The sequence below is a fragment of the Oncorhynchus gorbuscha genome, linkage group LG21, assembly GCF_021184085.1.
Source record: "Oncorhynchus gorbuscha isolate QuinsamMale2020 ecotype Even-year linkage group LG21, OgorEven_v1.0, whole genome shotgun sequence".
Taxonomy (NCBI): domain Eukaryota; kingdom Metazoa; phylum Chordata; class Actinopteri; order Salmoniformes; family Salmonidae; genus Oncorhynchus; species Oncorhynchus gorbuscha.
The window spans coordinates 12,547,532-12,565,859 of NC_060193.1; the positions used below are offsets into that span (position 1 = coordinate 12,547,532).

Genomic DNA, 18,328 nt, shown 5'->3' on the forward strand with positions numbered 1-18,328 from the left:
GGTCTCGGGTGTCAGGTAGGGTGGAGGTGATATGGTCCTTGACTAGTCTCTCAAAGCACCTCATGATGACGGAAGTGAGTGCTACGGGGCCGTTAGTCGTTAGTAGTCGTTTAGCTCAGTTACCTTCGCTTTCTTGGGAACAGGAACATTGGTGGCCCTCTTGAAGGATGTGGGAACAGCAGACTGGGATAAAGATTGATTGAATATGTCCGTAAACACACCAGCCAGCTGGTCTGCGCATGCTCTGAGGACGCAGCTGGGGATGCCGTCTGGGCCTGCAGCCTTGCGAGGGCTAACACGTTTAAATGTTTTACTCACGTCAGCTGCAATGAAGGAGAGTCCGCAGGTTTTGGTAGCGGGCTGTGTCAGTGGCACAGTATTGTCCTCAACACGAGCAAAAAAGTTATTTCGTCTGTTTTCTTTTTGTAATCCGTGATTGACTGTTGACCACCGTGATTGACTGTTGCCACATACCTCTTGTGTCTGAGCCGTTGAATTGCGACTCTACTCTGTCTCTGTACTGATGCTTAGCTTGTTTGATTGCCTTGCGGAGGGTATAGCTACACTGTATGTATTCGGTCATGTTTCCGGTCACCTTGCCCTGGTTAAAAGCAGTGGTTCACGCTTTCAGTTTTGCGCAAATGCTGCCATCAATCCACTCTTTCTGGTTTGGGAATGTTTTAATCATTGCTGTGGGTATAACATCGCCGATGCACTTTCTAATGAACTCGCTCACCGAATCAGCGTATTTGTCAATGTTGTTAGGCCCAGCCTTTGGAATGTTGGTTTTCCTAGATGTGGCTACTATATTGTGATCACTACATCCGATGGATTTGGATACTGTTTTAAAGCAAATTTCTAAAGCATTAGTAAATTTGTGTCACGGTCGTCAAAATGAGGAGACCAAGGTGCAGCGTCGTAAGCGTACATAACTCTTTAATGAAAGATAGAACAAAACTATACAAAACAACAAAACGAACCGTGAAGCTATATGGCTAGTGCAGAACAGGCAACTAAACATAGAATAACAACCCACAAAATACCCAAGGAATATGGCTACCTAAATATGGTCCCCAATCAGAGACAACGATAAACAGCTGCCTCTGATTGAGAACCAATCTAGGCAACCATAGACATATAAACCCCAAGACATACCAAAACTCCAAGACATACAAAACCCCCCTAAACATACAAAAAAACCCTAGACAATTCAAAAACTAAACAAACCACCCGTGTCACACCCTGACCTAACCAAAATAATAAAGAAAACAAAGTTAACTAAGGTCAGGGCATGACAATATGTGATCAATAAATGTTGATGATTTAATTCCTGTACTGTTTGTAATTACCCTGGTAGGTTGACTGATAACCTGAACCGGGTTGCAGGCACTGGTTACAGTTTGAAGCCTTTCCTTGAGTGGGCAACTTAATGAAAGCCAGTTAATATTTAAAATCACCCAGAAAATATACGTCTCTATTGATATCACATACATTATCAAGCATTTCACACATATTATCCAGATACTTACTGTTAGCACTTTGTGATCTACAGCAGCTTCCCACAAGAATGGGCTTTCGGTGAGGTAAATGAACCTGTAGAACCATATTACTTCAACAGTATTTAACACGAGATCCTCTCTAAGCTTTACCGGAATGTATTTCTGAATATACACGGCAACACCTCCACCATTGGCATTTCTGTATTTTCGGTAGATGTATTAGCCATGTATTGCTACCACTGTATTGTCATACAGTATATTATCTAAGTGAGTTTCAGAGAATATGAATGTCATCTGTTACTAGCAAGTTATTGACTTCATGAACCTTGTTTCTTAAGCTATGTATGTTAACGTGGGCTGTTTTTAGCGCTTTTCTGGTATGCTTGATTGTTTTCATTGCTTTAGTGAAAAGTAAAATACATTGCAAAAATTAAACACTTGAGCAATGTTTAGTACAATGTACGTAACCTAATGTATTTCCCTCTAACTGCCCTTAATGCCGCTGCTGATCTTACAGCTATTGTATGCAGTAGTCATGTCCCTATTAACTATACTGTTAGCACTGAGGCGATGTGCCCTAGTAGGAAGTCCACATGTGTAGCTCACCCTGCACTAACATAAATAACATGAGGATGTCTACTTCTGCTAAGCTTCCCAGGGTAATCAATAGACAGAAAAAACAGGGCTAACATATTTAGTCTATTCCTAATTCCCTTTCTAGGGTCACCCTAGCCTACCCGCTTACCTTTATGATGTTTATAATGCTGTTGTGTATCAAGATGGCCGAATCGCTGAACCCAAATGAGCCCAGTCTCACAATGGATAAACGTCAAAGTTCAACGGTCCAAAAAATAACACAGTTAGATGTTTGTTGGGTCATACATTCTCATGAAGACTACGTCCCAAATAGCACCCTTTTCCCACTGCACTACCCATAGGGCTATATAGGGAATAGGGTGCAATACCATATTACATCGATACAGCTGAATTATAAGGGTTTGATCACATATTGTAAATGCCTTCCACGCCGCTAATCTTGAGTGTTTCTGATACCCCTTATCAATCTTATCAGAACTCTGAAAGGCAAGGGTTATGACCTTTTTAGGGCATGTGGGGAACTTACTGCCTCTCTCCTGTTATCTGTGTGACAGTTGCACAATACCTTTACACAGGTACACTGTAAAGGAAACCTAACTCAAAGGAATCTGTTTGGAACATAGTGGGACATGTGAAAACTGTAGCGAAAAACTACACTCAGTCCTATTACACCATTAACAAAGAAACTTATGATGCTATGAAATTACTGTTATAGGCTACCAATGAGGTCCTTTTGGCCACACCTTTGTCTCATATGATAAGCATTATTTCACAATTCACTGGTAGAGACATGACTTGCCTTTATTTCCTGTTGTCTGTGTTAGGTAATACAGTAACTCTACACCCAGTTTAACTGTAAATTATTACTGGACTAGTTTAATGATGACTGGAAACACAAACCTACCAGGGTCTACAAAGAGACACAATAGGTGTGTGTGTGTGTGCGTGCGTGGCGGTTGCCACAGAATCCAAAGGTGTCACCAAAATAGACCACTTTCCCACCCTTCCTGATTCAATCATTCATATTTGTGTATTCATAAGTACCATATTAGAAGATACAATAGCCCAGATAACCTGCATCAATGCTTTCATTGACATGACACAACCAAGTTACATTGCCTGACTGTCACTGACTCCTCCATTGTCAGAACATACGAATAATCACATTAAAAAAAACATTTTTATAAAGGACAGCCTAGTGGTTAAAAGAGCGTTGGACCAGTGACCAAAAGGGCGCTGGTTCGAATCCCTGAGCTGACTAGGTGAAAAATCTGTCGATGTGACCTTGAGCAAGGCACTTAACCCTAGTTGTTCTGGATAAGAGTGTCTGCTAAATGAGGAAAATGTAAAAAATCCTTAACTAACCTGTCTGACTATCATAACCTAGTCAAAAGAGCACCTGCTGGTCCCCTGACAGGGGCAGGAGTGTTAGTGCATTTATGGTTCAAGATAACGCTGAGTATCTTGTCCCAACTATTTTGGATCCAATCCAGTAAGTATTAGGCAACATTATGACACTGACACCCCTTCCAACAATAGCTACGTGGACCCAGGTAGGTCCAAACACATTTGGACACACACACACACACACACACACACACACACACACACACACACACACACACACACACACACACACACACACACACACACACACACACACACACACACACACACACACACACACACACACACACACACACACACACACACACACACACACACACACACACACACACACACACACACACACACACACACACACATTAATGGGTCCAAGGGTTAGACATACTGAACATGACACTCCAAGGCTAAACCCTGCCTTTCAGACCTGGGGGAGCCAGAGGTGTGTGTAGAGGACAGGTGTGTTTAGAGGACAGGTGTGTGTAGCGTTCAGTACACCATTCTGACAGAGAGGTACATCCACCCGTGAGTGGATCAGGACTAAGGATCGTAGAGAGAGAGAAAGATACCTGGACCTAGACGATCATCATCATGACCATAACCAGCATTAGCCGCTCCTGCATCTCTGGGCTAATCATCTGCCTGTTTATCACTGCTGGTGAGAATGCTTACTCTGCTGATCGGCACTTTACAATAGGAAACCAATTATTGCAGTTTAGAAGTGTTTATAACGGTTTCAACATATATCATCTGTTTGATATAACAATTTATCACAGTTTATAACATGTTCAATATTAACATTTATAATGTGTTAAATATTACACTCTTTAACCGGTTTGATAATACAATTTAAGAAGGTCTAATGCTGTTTCTAAAATACAGTTTATAACCTGATCAATATGACAGTTTATACAAGTCTATAACCTGATCAATATGACAGTTTATACAAGTCTATAACCTGATCAATATGACAGTTTATACAAGTCTATAACCTGATCCATATGACAGTTTATACAAGTCTATAACCTGATCAATATGACAGTTTATACAAGTCTATAACCTGATCAATATGACAGTTTATACAAGTCTATAACCTGATCAACAATAACAGGAAACACTTTCAAAATGTTGAAAACTGAAAATTGAAAACTGATAACAATCCTTCTGGATCTCTCTGCCAGCTACCTGCCTGTGGATTCACTCTGCTGATCAATAACACAGGGGTTTATGGGATTTTATCGCATGTTCAATATTCACATTTATATATTATACTTTTTGTATAAGAGTTAGATATTAGTGTATAACCTGTTCAGTATTACAGTTTATAACCTGTTCAATATTAGTTTATAACCTGTTCAGTATTACAGTTTATATTATGCATTTAACCTGAACAATCTTAGTTTCTGAAAGTTTATAACCTGTTCAATATTAGTTTATAACCTGTTCAATATTAGTTTATAACCTGTTCAATATTAGTTTATAACCTGTTCAATATTAGTTTCTGAAAGTTTATAACCTGTTCAATATTAGTTTATTACCTGTTCAATATTAGTTTATTACCTGTTCAATATTAGTTTCTGAAAGTTTATAACCTGTTCAATATTCGTTTCTGAAAGTGTATAACCTGTTCAATATTAGTTTATAACCTGTTCAATATTAGTTTCTGAAAGTTTATAACCTGTTCAATATTAGTTTCTGAAAGTTTATAACCTGTTCAATATTACTTTATTACCTGTTCAATATTAGTTTATTACCTGTTCAATATTAGTTTATTACCTGTTCAATATTAGTTTATTACCTGTTCAATATTAGTTTCTGAAATTTTATAACCTGTTCAATATTAGTTTATTACCTGTTCAATATTAGTTTCTGAAAGTTTATAACCTGTTCAGTATTACAGTTTATATTATGCATTTAACCTGAACAATCTTAGTTTCTGAAAGTTTATAACCTGTTCAGTATTAGTTTCTGAAAGTTTATAACCTGTTCAATATTAGTTTCTGAAAGTTTATAACCTGTTCAATATTAGTTTATTACCTGTTCAATACTAGTTTATAACCTGTTCAATATTAGTTTATTACCTGTTCAATATTAGTTTATAACCTGTTCAATATTAGTTTATTACCTGTTCAATATTAGTTTATTACCTGTTCAATATTAGTTTATTACCTGTTCAATATTAGTTTATTACCTGTTCAATATTAGTTTATTACCTGTTCAATATTAGTTTCTGAAAGTTTATTACCTGTTCAATATTAGTTTCTGAAAGTTTATTACCTGAGTGCTACGGGGCCGTTAGTAGTTAATAGTCGTTTAGCTCAGTTACCTTAGCTTTCTTGGGAACAGGAACCATGGTGGGCCTCTTGAAGCAAGTGGGGACAGCAGACTGGGTTAAGGATAGATTGAATATGTCCGTAAACACACCAGCCAGCTGGTCTGCGCATGCTCTGAGGACGCGGCTGGGGATGCCGTCTGGGCCTGTAGCCTTGCGAGGGTTAACACATTTAAATGTTTTACTCATGTCAGCTGCAGTGAAGGAGAGTCTGCAGGTTTTGGTAGCGGGCAGTGTCAGTGGCACTGTATTGTCCTCAAAGCGAGCAAAGAAGTTATTTAGTCTGTCTGGGAGCAAGACATCCTGGTCCGCGACGGGGTTGGTTTCCTTTTTGTAATCCGTGATTGACTGTAGACCCTGCCACATTCCTCTTGTGTCTGAGCCGTTGAATTGCAACTCTACTTTGCCTCTGTACTGACGCTTAGCTTGTTTGATTGCCTTGCGGAGGGATTAGCTACACAGTTTGTATTCGGTCATGATGACAGCTTGCACACTCTTGGCATTCTCTCAACCAAACTCATGAGGTAGTCACCTGGAATGCATTTCAATGAACAGGTGTGCATTGTTAAAAGTTCATTTGTAGAATGTCTTTCCTTCTTAAAGCATTAGAGCCAATCAAGTAAAACTGAAAAAGTTTTTGTCCATGCTTAGAGAGAGAGAGAACATGATTAAGATATTATTACTTAAAAAGTATATGTAACTTGATGACACTAAATAAATACAGAATATAACACTACGTAGCAATAGCCTTCATTGTAAATACAGCTAACTGTGGCTTCTGTTGTTACTGCAGTTTCTGCTAGCAGTACCCCAATGGCATCAACAGAAACCTCTGAAATTACAGAACAACTTTCAACTACAGAAATCCCTGCAACTGCTACAGAAAATCCAAGTACTACTGATGCTGGACTTACAGCCAAAACAGGTACCACTGATGCTGGACTTACACCCGAAACAGGTACCACTGATGCTGGACTTACAGGCGAAACAGGTACGACTGATGCTGGAAGTACAGCCGAAACAAGTTCGACTGATGCTGGACCTACAGCCGAAACAGGTACCACTGAAGCCGGACCCATCACCGAAACAGGTACCACTGATTCCGGACCTACAGCCAATCCAGGTACCACTGATTCCGGACCTACAGCCGAAACAGGTACCACTGATTCCGGACCTACAGCCAATCCAGATACAACTGATGCTGGTAATACAGCCGAACCAGGTACCACTGAAGCCGGACCCTTCACCGAAACAGGTACCACTGAAGCCGGACCCATCACCGAAACAGGTACCACTGATTCCGGACCTACAGCCAATCCAGGTACCACTGATTCCGGACCTACAGCCGAAACAGGTACCACTGATTCCGGACCTACAGCCAATCCAGATACAACTGATGCTGGTAATACAGCCGAACCAGGTACCACTGAAGCCGGACCCTTCACCGAAACAGGTACCACTGAAGCCGGACCCATCACCGAAACAGGTACCACTGATTCCGGACCTACAGCCAATCCAGGTACCACTGATTCCGGACCTACAGCCGAAACAGGTACCACTGATTCCGGACCTACAGCCAATCCAGATACAACTGATGCTGGTAATACAGCCGAACCAGGTACCACTGATTCCGGACCTACAGCCAAAACAGGTACTACTGATGCTGGTAATACTGCCGAACCAGGTACAACTGATGCTGGTAATACAGCCGAACCAGGTACAACTGATGCTGGTAATACAGCCGAACCAGGTACCACTGATGCTGGAGCTACAGCCAATCCAGGTACAACTGATGCTGGTAATACTGCCGAACCCATCACCGAAACAGGTACCACTGAAGCCGGACCCATCACCGAAACAGGTACCACTGAAGTCGGACCCATCACCGAAACAGGTACCACTGAAGTCGGACCCATCACCGAAACAGGTACCACTGAAGCCGGACCCATCACCGAAACAGGTACCACTGAAGCCGGACCCATCACCGGAACAGGTACCACTGACGCCGGACCCATCACCGGAACAGGTACCACTGACGCCGGACCCATCACCGAAACAGGCACCACTGACACTGGGCCCATCACCGAAACAGGTACCACTGACGCCGGACCCATCACCGAAACAGGTACCACTGAAGCCGGACCCATCACCGAAACAGGTACCACTGAAGCCAGACCCATCACCGAAACAGGTACCACTGAAGCCGGACCCATCACCGAAACAGGTACCACTGAAGCCGGACCCTTCACCGAAACAGGTACCACTGAAGCCGGACCCATCACCGAAACAGGTACCACTGATTCCGGACCTACAGCCAATCCAGGTACCACTGATTCCGGACCTACAGCCGAAACAGGTACCACTGATTCCGGACCTACAGCCAATCCAGATACAACTGATGCTGGTAATACAGCCGAACCAGGTACCACTGATTCCGGACCTACAGCCAAAACAGGTACTACTGATGCTGGTAATACTGCCGAACCAGGTACAACTGATGCTGGTAATACAGCCGAACCAGATACAACTGATGCTGGTAATACAGCCGAACCAGGTACCACTGATGCTGGAGCTACAGCCAATCCAGGTACAACTGATGCTGGTAATACTGCCGAACCAGGTACAACTGATGCTGGTAATACAGCCGAACCAGGTACAACTGATGCTGTTAATACAGCCGAACCAGGTACAACTGATGCTGGTAATACAGCCGAACCAGGTACCACTGATGCTGGAGCTACAGCCAATCCAGGTACAACTGATGCTGGTAATACTGCAGAACCAGGTACAACTGATGCTGGTAATACAGCCGAACCAGGTACCACTGATGCTGGAGCTACAGCCAATCCAGGTACAACTGATGCTGGTAATACTGCCGAACCAGGTACAACTGATGCTGGTAATACAGCCGAACCAGGTACCACTGATGCTGGACCTACAGCCAATCCAGGTACAACTGATGCTGGTAATACTGCCGAACCAGGTACAACTGATGCTGGTAATACAGCCGAACCAGGTACCACTGATGCTGGAGCTACAGCCAATCCAGGTACCACTGACGCCGGACCTACAGCCGAAACAGGTACTACTGATGCTGGTAATACAGCCGAACCAGGTACAACTGATGCTGGAGCTACAGCCAATCCAGGTACCACTGATTCCGGACCTACAGCCGAAACAGGTACCACTGATGCCGGACCTACAGCCGAAATAGGTACCACTGATGCCGGACCTACAGCCGAAACAGGTACTACTGATGCTGGCAATACTGCCGAACCAGGTACCACTGATGCTGGAGCTACAGCCGAAACAGGTACGACTGATTCCGGACCTACAACCGAAACAGGTACCACTGATGCCAGACCTACAGCCGAAACAGGTACCACTGATGCCGGAACTACAGCCAAACCAGATACTACCGATGCTGGAACTACAGCCAAACCAGATACTACGGGTGCTGGAACTACAGCCAAACCAGATACTACCGATGCTGGAACTACAGCGAAACCAGATACTACTGATGCTGGAACTACAGCCAAACCAGGAATTACCGATGCTGGAACTACAGCCAAACCAGGAACTACCGATGCTGGAACTACAGCCAAACCAGGTACTACTGATGCTGGAACTACAGCCAAACCAGGTACTACTGATGCTGGAACTACAGCTGAACCATCTTTGCCAAGTACAACTTCTTCTACTATTGCAACCACCGCTACGCCACCAATTGAGTGTGAGAACGGAGGTACACCTGAAGGACAGTCTTGCAACTGTCCTCCTGACTTCCACGGGGAGACCTGCAGAGATTTTAAAACTGACATAGTGCCAGGTATGTGAGACATTTTGTAAAACAAATACAATTTGCGAAACTGAAACAGCCCTGAGTGACACTCATACTTTCCCTCAATAATCACAGCAAATGAAATAGATAAGTGATGAATACAAGACTTAGATTCTTTTCACTTTGATAAATTAGAAAGCATAATATATTAGAAATAGTACTTCACCTATTTTATTTGTCAATAGGTTATGATACATTCACAAATGTTGTCACTTGGTCTTCTTGTAGGTACGCTCAATAGGACAGCGGTGGTTAATAATATGGAAACTAATTCCCCGTACATAGAAAAATATAACGACAAAACTTCAACTGAATACACAGACAAGGTCAAGAATTTCACAACAGAGGTAAGACAAAACACTAATGTCAAGTTAAGTGTTAAATACATTTAAGTAAAATAAAAATTGTGTAAAGTAATGTGGATAAATAAATAAAATAACAACTGCTGTTCAAGACAGCAGGTGATTTTCTATTTAATTGCCACAGAGGCCATGGGGTTAATTCATTTAATCTCAAGTCTTTGTGAATATGCAGTGACCACTGTTTACATTTCAGATGGAGGAATACTACAGGAGTAAAGGGATACAGAATTTCACAGTGGAAAACGTAACTCTGAGGTACTAGACTAGCATACCAAAAACACCATGGTACATATTTACAAAACAACAATTTCACCCTGTATCCTGTCCTACCCCTTATCTTATATAAAGGTGATCTATTGACAGTACAAAAACCTGTCCAAATTGTCATGAGGTTATATGAAAATGTAAACAAAGATTATGCAGAGATTATTCTCATTGGTCTTCATTATTTTTGTTCTCTCAGTAAGGGGTCAGCTATAACCATACGCTTGGGACGTGGTATAGAGGAGAAAAGGGTAAATGCAAAGGACAAAGAGAACCTCTTACATTCTTATTCATACTTTATAATCATGTTTCACAGAGAAGCTGAAAGATGCAGATGGTGTAGTGATGATATTTTGCTCTGTGATGCTTTCAGATGGAAAACTCCTTGTACAACTCCAAGGCAGTATCATATCGGTAATTTAAATAAGTGATTCATTAACTATGATACATAAACCTTTTGGTTTTGGTGATGGTTGGTTAACACCAGGGTTGGGGTTAATTCCATTTCATTTTCAGTCTATTCAGATATATGTACACTGAAATTCTTCAATTCTTTTCAATGAGTAAAATGTGGAATTGTGTTTACTTTCTGACTTGACTGTAACTGAAATGGAATTGGCCCCAACCCTGGTTACCACAGAATTCAAATATGTTAGTGGTAGTTGGGTTTGCCAAGACCACACCCTCAGTTTACAAAAACAAATGTTAGGCCTCACTGTGGGAAGAAATTCAGGGCAAAATAACCTCAGACGTTTACTCAACCTCCTTTCTTAAGTGTGAAGGTCGAACACAATATCATTCTGACGGTTCTGAATGAACCAGGAGCTGAGCAACAGTACAAGAACTTCGTAGACGACGTTAATTTAGCTTTGGGGAATATTACATCGTGTTCAGGTAACAGCAATACATGAAGTCACATCTAAAAACACACCTTCAAAATACACACAACAATTCAAATCAAACTAGCATTGTTAAGACATGGACAAAAATATTTGGTAATATCATTATCATATTTGTTCAGCTCTTCGCTCAGGATGTCCTACGTTTACTGTTGAGTCAGTGGATGAACTACAAGAAATGCCACTTGATGAGAAAGGTGAGAACATTCAGACGGAAGAATAGAGGAAGCAGGAATAAGTGGTGCAGCAGATAGGGAAAATATTCCCTCATTAACAAAATAAGAGTTTAGACCAGATCAAGAAGGAAATGAAATATGTAAAAAAACATTTTCTCTCTCTTTCTCTCTCTCTCAGCTGTATGTCAGAAAACAATCAACCTTGATTTTGTTAAATACTTTGAGCCTTACATTAAAGACGGGAAGTTGCTCTGTTTGACGGCATGTGACCCCAGACATAATAACACTAAAAACTGCAACAGCGGTATCTGTGAAGTAACCAGAGCCGGACTGTCATGCAAGTAAGTTCTAAACGTTATATTCAGTATACTAGATAATTATATACAGTACACTACCAGTTTTAGAACACCTACTCTTTCAAGGGTTTTTCTTGATTTTTTTTGACTATTTTCTACATTGTAGAATAATAGTGAAGACATCAAAACTATGAAACAACACATATGGAATAATGTAGTAACTAAAGAGGTATTAAATCAAAATATATCTTCAAATGCCACCCCCCTTTGCCTTGATGACAGCTTTGAACAGTCTTGGCATGTGTAGGTGTTCTAAAACTTTTGACTGGTAGTGTATGTATGTTAAACATAATGTAATATTAAAGGAGAGGAGATACAGTTGAAGTTGTAAGTTTACATCCACCTTAGCCAACTTCATTTAAACTCAGTTTTTATTTCAGCTTTGATTTCTGGGTCAGAAGTTTACATACACTCAATTACTATTTGGTAGCATTGCCTTTAAATTGTTTAACTTGGGTTGAACGTTTCGGGTAGCCTTCCACAAGCGTCCCACAATAAGTTGAGTGAATTTTGGCCCATTCCTCCTGACAGAGCTGGTGTAACACAGTCCAGTTTGTAGGCCTCCTTGCTCGCACAAACCTTTTCAGTTCTGCCAACAAATCTTCTATAGGATTGAGGTCAGGGCTTTGTGATGGCCACTCCAATACCTTGACTTTGTTGTCCTTAAGCCATTTTGCCACAACTTTGGAAGTCCATTTGGAAGACCCATTTGCAACCAAGCTCTAACTTCCTGACTGATGTCTTGAGATGTTGCTTCAATATGTCCATATAATTTTCCTGCCTCATGATACCATCTATTTTGTGAAGTGCACCAGTCCCTCCTGCAGCAAAGCACCCCATACCATGATGCTGCCACCCCCGTGCTTCATGGTTGGGGTGGTGTTCTTCGGCTTGCAAGCCTCCCCCTTTTTCCTCCAAATTTAACGATGGTCATTATGGCCAAACAGTTCTAATTTTAATTCATCAGACCAGAGGACATTTCTCAAAAAAGTACAATCTTTGTCCCCATGTGCAGTTGCAAACCGTAGCCTGGCTTTTCTTGTGGCGGTTTTGGAGCAGTGGCTTTTTCCTTGCTAAACGGACTTTCAGGTTATGTCGATATATGACTCGTTTTACTGTGGATATAGATACTTTTGTACCTGTTTCCTCTAGCATCTTCACAAGGTAATTTGCTGTTGTTCTGGGATTGATTTGCACTTTTCACACCAAAGTACGTTCATCTCTAGGAGACAGAATGCGTCTCCTTCCTTAGCGGTATGACGGCTACGTGGTCCCACGGTGTTTATACTTGCGTACTATTGTTTGTACAGATGAACGTGGTACCTTCAGGCATTTGGAAATTGCTTCCAAGGATGAACCAGACTTGTGGAGGTCTACCATTTTTTTCTGAGGTCTTGGCTAATTTCTTTTGATTTTCCCATGATGTCAAGCAAAGAGGCACAGAGTTTGAAGGTAGGCCTTGAAATATATCTACAGGTAAAACTCCAATTGACTCAAATTATGTCAATTAGCCTATCAGAAGCTTCTAATGCCATGACATCATTTTCTGGAATGTTCCAAGCTGTTTAAAGGCACAGTCAACTTGGTGTATGTTAACTTCTGACCCACTCGAATTGTGATACAGTGAATTATAAGGGAAATAATCTATCTGTAAACAATTATTTGAAAAATGACTTGTGTCATGCACAAAGTAGATGTCCTAACCGACTTTCCAAAACTATAGTATAACAAGAAATTTGTGGAGTGGTTGAAAAACAAGTTTCATGACTCTAACCTAAGTGTATGTAAACTTCCGACTTCAACTGTACATATTCTCTCCTATAATATTATTTATATGTAATACTGTATATATTCTTTACTGTTGGGGAGAGTTCCATTCTTCGCTACAGTTTGATTGGGTCACCACTTCCTCACAGTAGAATAATGCTATATGTTCTGTCTATTTCAGCTGTAAAAACACAAACTCAATCTGGTACCTGGCTGACTGTAACCACCCGATCCACAAGGCTGGGTTATATGCCGGAATCAGTATAACTGCCGGGGTTGTCCTGGTGATATTTGGTGTCCTGATAGTGTTCCTGGTGGTGAACAAGAAAAAGGAAAAGAGGTAAGTGGGGATGAGTTGAAGGAGGAGTAGAATGATAGAGACTAGAGAAAGACTGATTATTTTATTTTCAATTAGGACATTTTGCTGTGTAGTAAAAACACTCTATATTTTGCATTTCCTGTCCTCTACTCTCCATCTCCTCTACCCTGCCCTCTGTCTCCTCTACCCTGCCCTCTGTCTCCTCCACCCTGCCCTCCGTCTCCTCCACCCTGCCCTCCGTCTCCTCCACCCTGCCCTCCGTCTCCTCCACCCTGCCCTCTGTCTCCTCTACCCTCCTCTCCTCTCCTCTACCCTCCTCTCCACTCCTCTACCCTGCCCTCTGTGTCCTCTACCCTGCCCTCTACTCTCCTCTACTCTACCCTCCTCTCCTCTACCCTCCTCTCCTCTACCCTCCTCTCCTCTCCTCTACCCTCCTCTCCTCTACCCTCCTCTCCTCTCCTCTACCCTCCTCTCCTCTCCTCTACCATGCCCTCTGTCTCCTCTACCCTCCTCTCCTCCACCCTGCCCTCTGTCTCCTCTACCCTCCTCTCCTCTCCTCTACCCTCCTCTCCTCTACCCTCCTCTCCTCTACCCTCCTCTCCTCTACCCTCCTCTCCTCTCCTCTCCTCTCCTCTCCTCTCCTCCTCCTCTCCTCTCCTCTCCCTCCTCTCCTCTCCTCTCCTCTCCTCTCCTCTCCTCTCCTCTCCTCTCCTCTCCTCTCCTCTCCTCTCCTCTCCTCTCCTCTCCTCTCCTCTCCTCTCCTCCCCTCTCCTCTCCTCTACCCTCCTCTCCTCTCCTCTCCTCTACCCTCCTCTCCTCTCCTCTACCCTCCTCTACCCTCCTCTACCCTCCTATCCTCTACCCTCCTCTCCTCTACCCTCCTCTCCTCTAACAGGAATAAAGACACTAAGCAGGAGATGGTAAACCAGTGGCTTGAGGATGACTTTGAATGGCCCACACCCAACACCAGGTCCACCACAACACCTCACCCAGGTACCTCATCTTAGTTTTTCTGTTATTTTTTACATACATTTTTTGTGTGTGTGGGGGTGGTTCCTGAAGAAAATGTGTGTGCTTGCTCCTGCTGTCTAAAGTATTTCTATGGTATTTAGTGGAAGTAGTAGAGGTACTTGTTACTGCAGTATTAGTGGCTGTGGTGACTGTACTAATGGTAGTATTGACAACTGACAATAAATTAATCTCATAATAAGATCTTTATATTATATGTAAGGATATCTACATTTTATTTTTACATTTGGTCTGTATTTCTTTTTCTAGGAACGTACGATAACCCAGCATACACCAACGGGGTGTCAAATATCTACCAACACTCAAGCGGTCCTCTTCCAACCTACAACCCCAACCCACAGTCGAGCGAAAGATACCCTCCACCATACTACCCCTCAGAGCCCCACAACCAAATGCACAACTTCCCAAGCAACCAGCCTGTGAGTACGCTATAGTACTGTTGTATATCGGCAACCAGCCTGTGAGTACACTATAGTACTATTGTATACCGGCAACCAGCCTGTGAGTATAGGTTGTCATCAATAAAGCGTCACATTAAGGTGCAGATTGTTCTATTTAGCTGTTGGGGACAAGGAGACTCCCAGCTCTGCTAAAACCATTGACAACTGCCTGCCGTTTTCAAAGGGATTGTTAAATAAATGTTAACTATTTGGTTATAATGTCATCACCTGTTGAAGAGCACAGTCAGAACTACACATTTCTGATTATTCCACATTTAGCTCTGTCATCAGAGTCATACCGCAAGTAACGGCATGCTTTTCATGATCAGTAAACATCAATTGATCATTTCAGATACGCGACGGTAGCCTCACGATATCTCTCAATATTGACGCACACGCACAATCTCAATTTCTATCTCTTTTTACCGCAGGTAAGGATCAACAGACCGCAGATCAGAACATCTTATGACTTGTAGCATCCTCTTACTCACAAGAAAATGTGCCTACAGATGCTAATTTGAGTCAGTACATTCCTAAAGAAAATATTGCACTTTTTACTCCATACATTTTCCCTGACAATCAAAAGTACTCATTACGTTTTGAATGCTTAGCAGGACAGGAAAATAGTCCAATTCAAGCACTTTTCAGGAGAACACGTGGCCATCCCTACTGCCTCTGGCCTGGTGGACTCAGTAAGCACAAATGCATCTTTTGTAAATAATCTCTGAGTGTTGGAGCATGCCCTTGGCTCTCCTTACATTTTGAAAAAAATCTCCCCCTGAAAAGACCTCCTGAAAATCAGTACAACTCAAAACAAACTTCCTTTAAAAAAAAGATTGGGGGGTGCTCTCTGTTTTTCCATGTGTGAATCTATGATTCAATGCATTTCTTTGACCTAATAGCAGTAATGCCAAATTCAATGTTTCATCAAATCATTTGGGGACTCTAGAGGTTTAATGCTGCTAATTATTTTGTTCTGAAATGACAGGGTGATCAAATTAAGACCCTACATCTGTCTGAACAAATTGAATGTAAATGTGTTAAATACACATAGGATTGCTTGTTTATGGAGGCCGGATGAGCTGCGGTGTCTCTGCCTATGTTGTCCAAGTATGTATAGCATATGTTCTCCCAGGAGGGCTTTGCCCATGAGAAGATACCCACAGTATGAGACCACTGGTGTCCAGCTCAGGATGCCTGAAACATATAGGATTAAAACAGCTATTGTATTTATACTCATAATAGAATATTTATTCATTTTGACAGTGGATCAAATATAATTTTATTGCACTTTAAGATTGAATTCATCAATGTGCACTTGATCGTTCTATGTCTAGCAATAGTTATGGAGGGTTATAAGTAGTATAGCTTTTATTTATTTATTTGTCTTTGTTTACTTGTTATTGTATATTAGCTCTGTATAACACTGTATGCGGTCTGCCAAACAATTTGTATCACTGTTAATACTGTTATGTAAATTGTAATCAGAAATTGATAACTATGATTTTTGTTATCAAGAAATAAAATAGTTTCTGAAAATGTTCCAATGTCAGTTGTAAAAGTTCAAAGTTCTTTTTGAAACCTGATACAGTACGGTACACAGTGGGGTCCGAAATGATTGACACCCTTGATAAAGATGAGCAATAATGACTGTATAAAATAAATAATTAAAGTACTGAACTACACTGCATGAACAAAAGTAATTGGACCCCTGCTCGTCAAACATCTCATTCCTAAATCATAGGCATTAATATAGAGTTTGTCCATCCTTTGCTGCTATAACAGCTTCCACTCTTCTGGGAAGGCATTTCCACTAGATGTGGGAACATTGCGGGGACTTGCTTCCATTATGCTAAAATAGCATTAGTGAGGTCAGGCGATTAGTCCTGGCTCACAGTAGGCATTCCAATTCATCACCAAGGTGTTCGATGGGGTTGAGGTCAGAGCTCTGTGCAGGCCAGTCAAATTTTTCCACACCGATCTCGACAAACCATTTCTGAATGGACCTCGCTGTGTGCACAAGGGCATTAATGCTGAAACAGGTAAGGGCCTTCCCCAAACTGTTGCTACAAAGTTGGAAGCACAGAATCGTCTAAAATGTCAGTGCATGCTGAAGTATTAAGATTGCCCTACACTGGAAGTAAGGGGCCTAGCCCGAACTATGAAAACAGCCTCAGACCATTATTCCTCCTCCACCAAACGTTACAGTTGGCACGATGCATTCGGGTAGGTAGCGTTCTCCTGGCATCCACCAAACCAAGATTTGTCCGTCGGACTGCCAGATGGTGAAGTGTGATTTCTCATTCCCGATAACGTGTTTCCAATGGCCGCAAGCTTTACACCTCTCAGGTCGACGCTTGGCATTGCACATGATGATCTTAGGCTTGTGTGTGGCTGTTCGGCCATGGAAACCCATTTCATGAAGCTACCGACAAACAGTTATTGTGCTTGCGTTGCTTCCAGAGGCAGTTTGGGACTCAGTAGTGAGTGTTGCAACCAAGGACATACGGTTTTACACTCTACCACTTCACGTCTGAGCCATTGTTGCTCCTAGACGTTTCCACTTCACAATAACAGCACTTACAGTTGATGGGGAAGTTCTAGCAAGGCAGAAATAACTGACTTGTTGGAAAGGTGGCATCCTAGGGCGGTGCCACGTTGAAAGTCACTGAGCTCTTCAATTAGGACAATTTACTGCCAATGTTTGTCTATGGAGATTGCATGGCTGTGTGCTGGATTTTATACACAGCAACAGGTAAGGCTGAAATATAAAATCAAATCAAATGTATTTATATAGCCCTTCGTACATCAGCTGATATCTCAAAGTGCTGTACAGAAACCCAGCCTAAAAACCCAAACAGCAAGCAATGCAGGTGTAGAAGCACGGTGGCTAGGAAAAACTCCCTAGAAAGGCCAAAACCTAGGAAGAAACCTAGAGAGGAACCAGGCTATGTGGGGTTGCCAGTCCTCTTCTGGCTGTGCCGGGTGGAGATTATAACAGAACATGGCCAAGATGTTCAAATGTTCATAAATGACCAGCATG

At 42.1% G+C, this 18,328-nt stretch overlaps 2 protein-coding genes across 11 annotated transcripts in view; one reads left to right on the forward strand and one right to left on the reverse strand.

Annotated features, from left to right (window-relative positions):
• The window catches only part of LOC124008635 (acetylcholinesterase-like), a 73,962-nt gene extending 71,444 nt beyond the window's left edge, over positions 1-2,518 (reverse strand). The window contains exon 1 of the mRNA XM_046320105.1: positions 2,245-2,518. The gene's annotated coding sequence lies outside the window, so the exon portion shown is untranslated. The remainder of the gene's footprint in view (positions 1-2,244) is intronic.
• Positions 2,519-3,910: 1,392 nt separating this feature from the next.
• On the forward strand, positions 3,911-16,827 carry muc3a (mucin 3A, cell surface associated). 10 transcript variants are annotated; one of them, XM_046319912.1, is made up of 15 exons: positions 3,913-4,158; positions 6,626-6,922; positions 8,387-8,485; positions 8,750-9,661; positions 9,902-10,020; positions 10,229-10,290; positions 10,499-10,550; positions 10,673-10,713; positions 11,075-11,193; positions 11,321-11,395; positions 11,553-11,715; positions 13,679-13,837; positions 14,712-14,809; positions 15,095-15,264; positions 15,717-16,827. In XM_046319912.1, the coding sequence occupies exons 1-15, from the start codon at positions 4,092-4,094 to the stop codon at positions 15,759-15,761; spliced, it is 2,478 nt and encodes an 825-aa protein (XP_046175868.1). In that variant the 5' UTR covers positions 3,913-4,091; the 3' UTR covers positions 15,762-16,827. The 10 variants fall into 10 exon arrangements, with proteins under 10 accessions (XP_046175860.1, XP_046175861.1, XP_046175862.1 ...); XM_046319904.1 differs by having other exon boundaries at positions 3,911-4,158; positions 6,626-7,252; positions 7,319-9,661; XM_046319905.1 differs by having other exon boundaries at positions 3,911-4,158; positions 7,055-9,661.
• Positions 16,828-18,328: the final 1,501 nt, after the last annotated feature.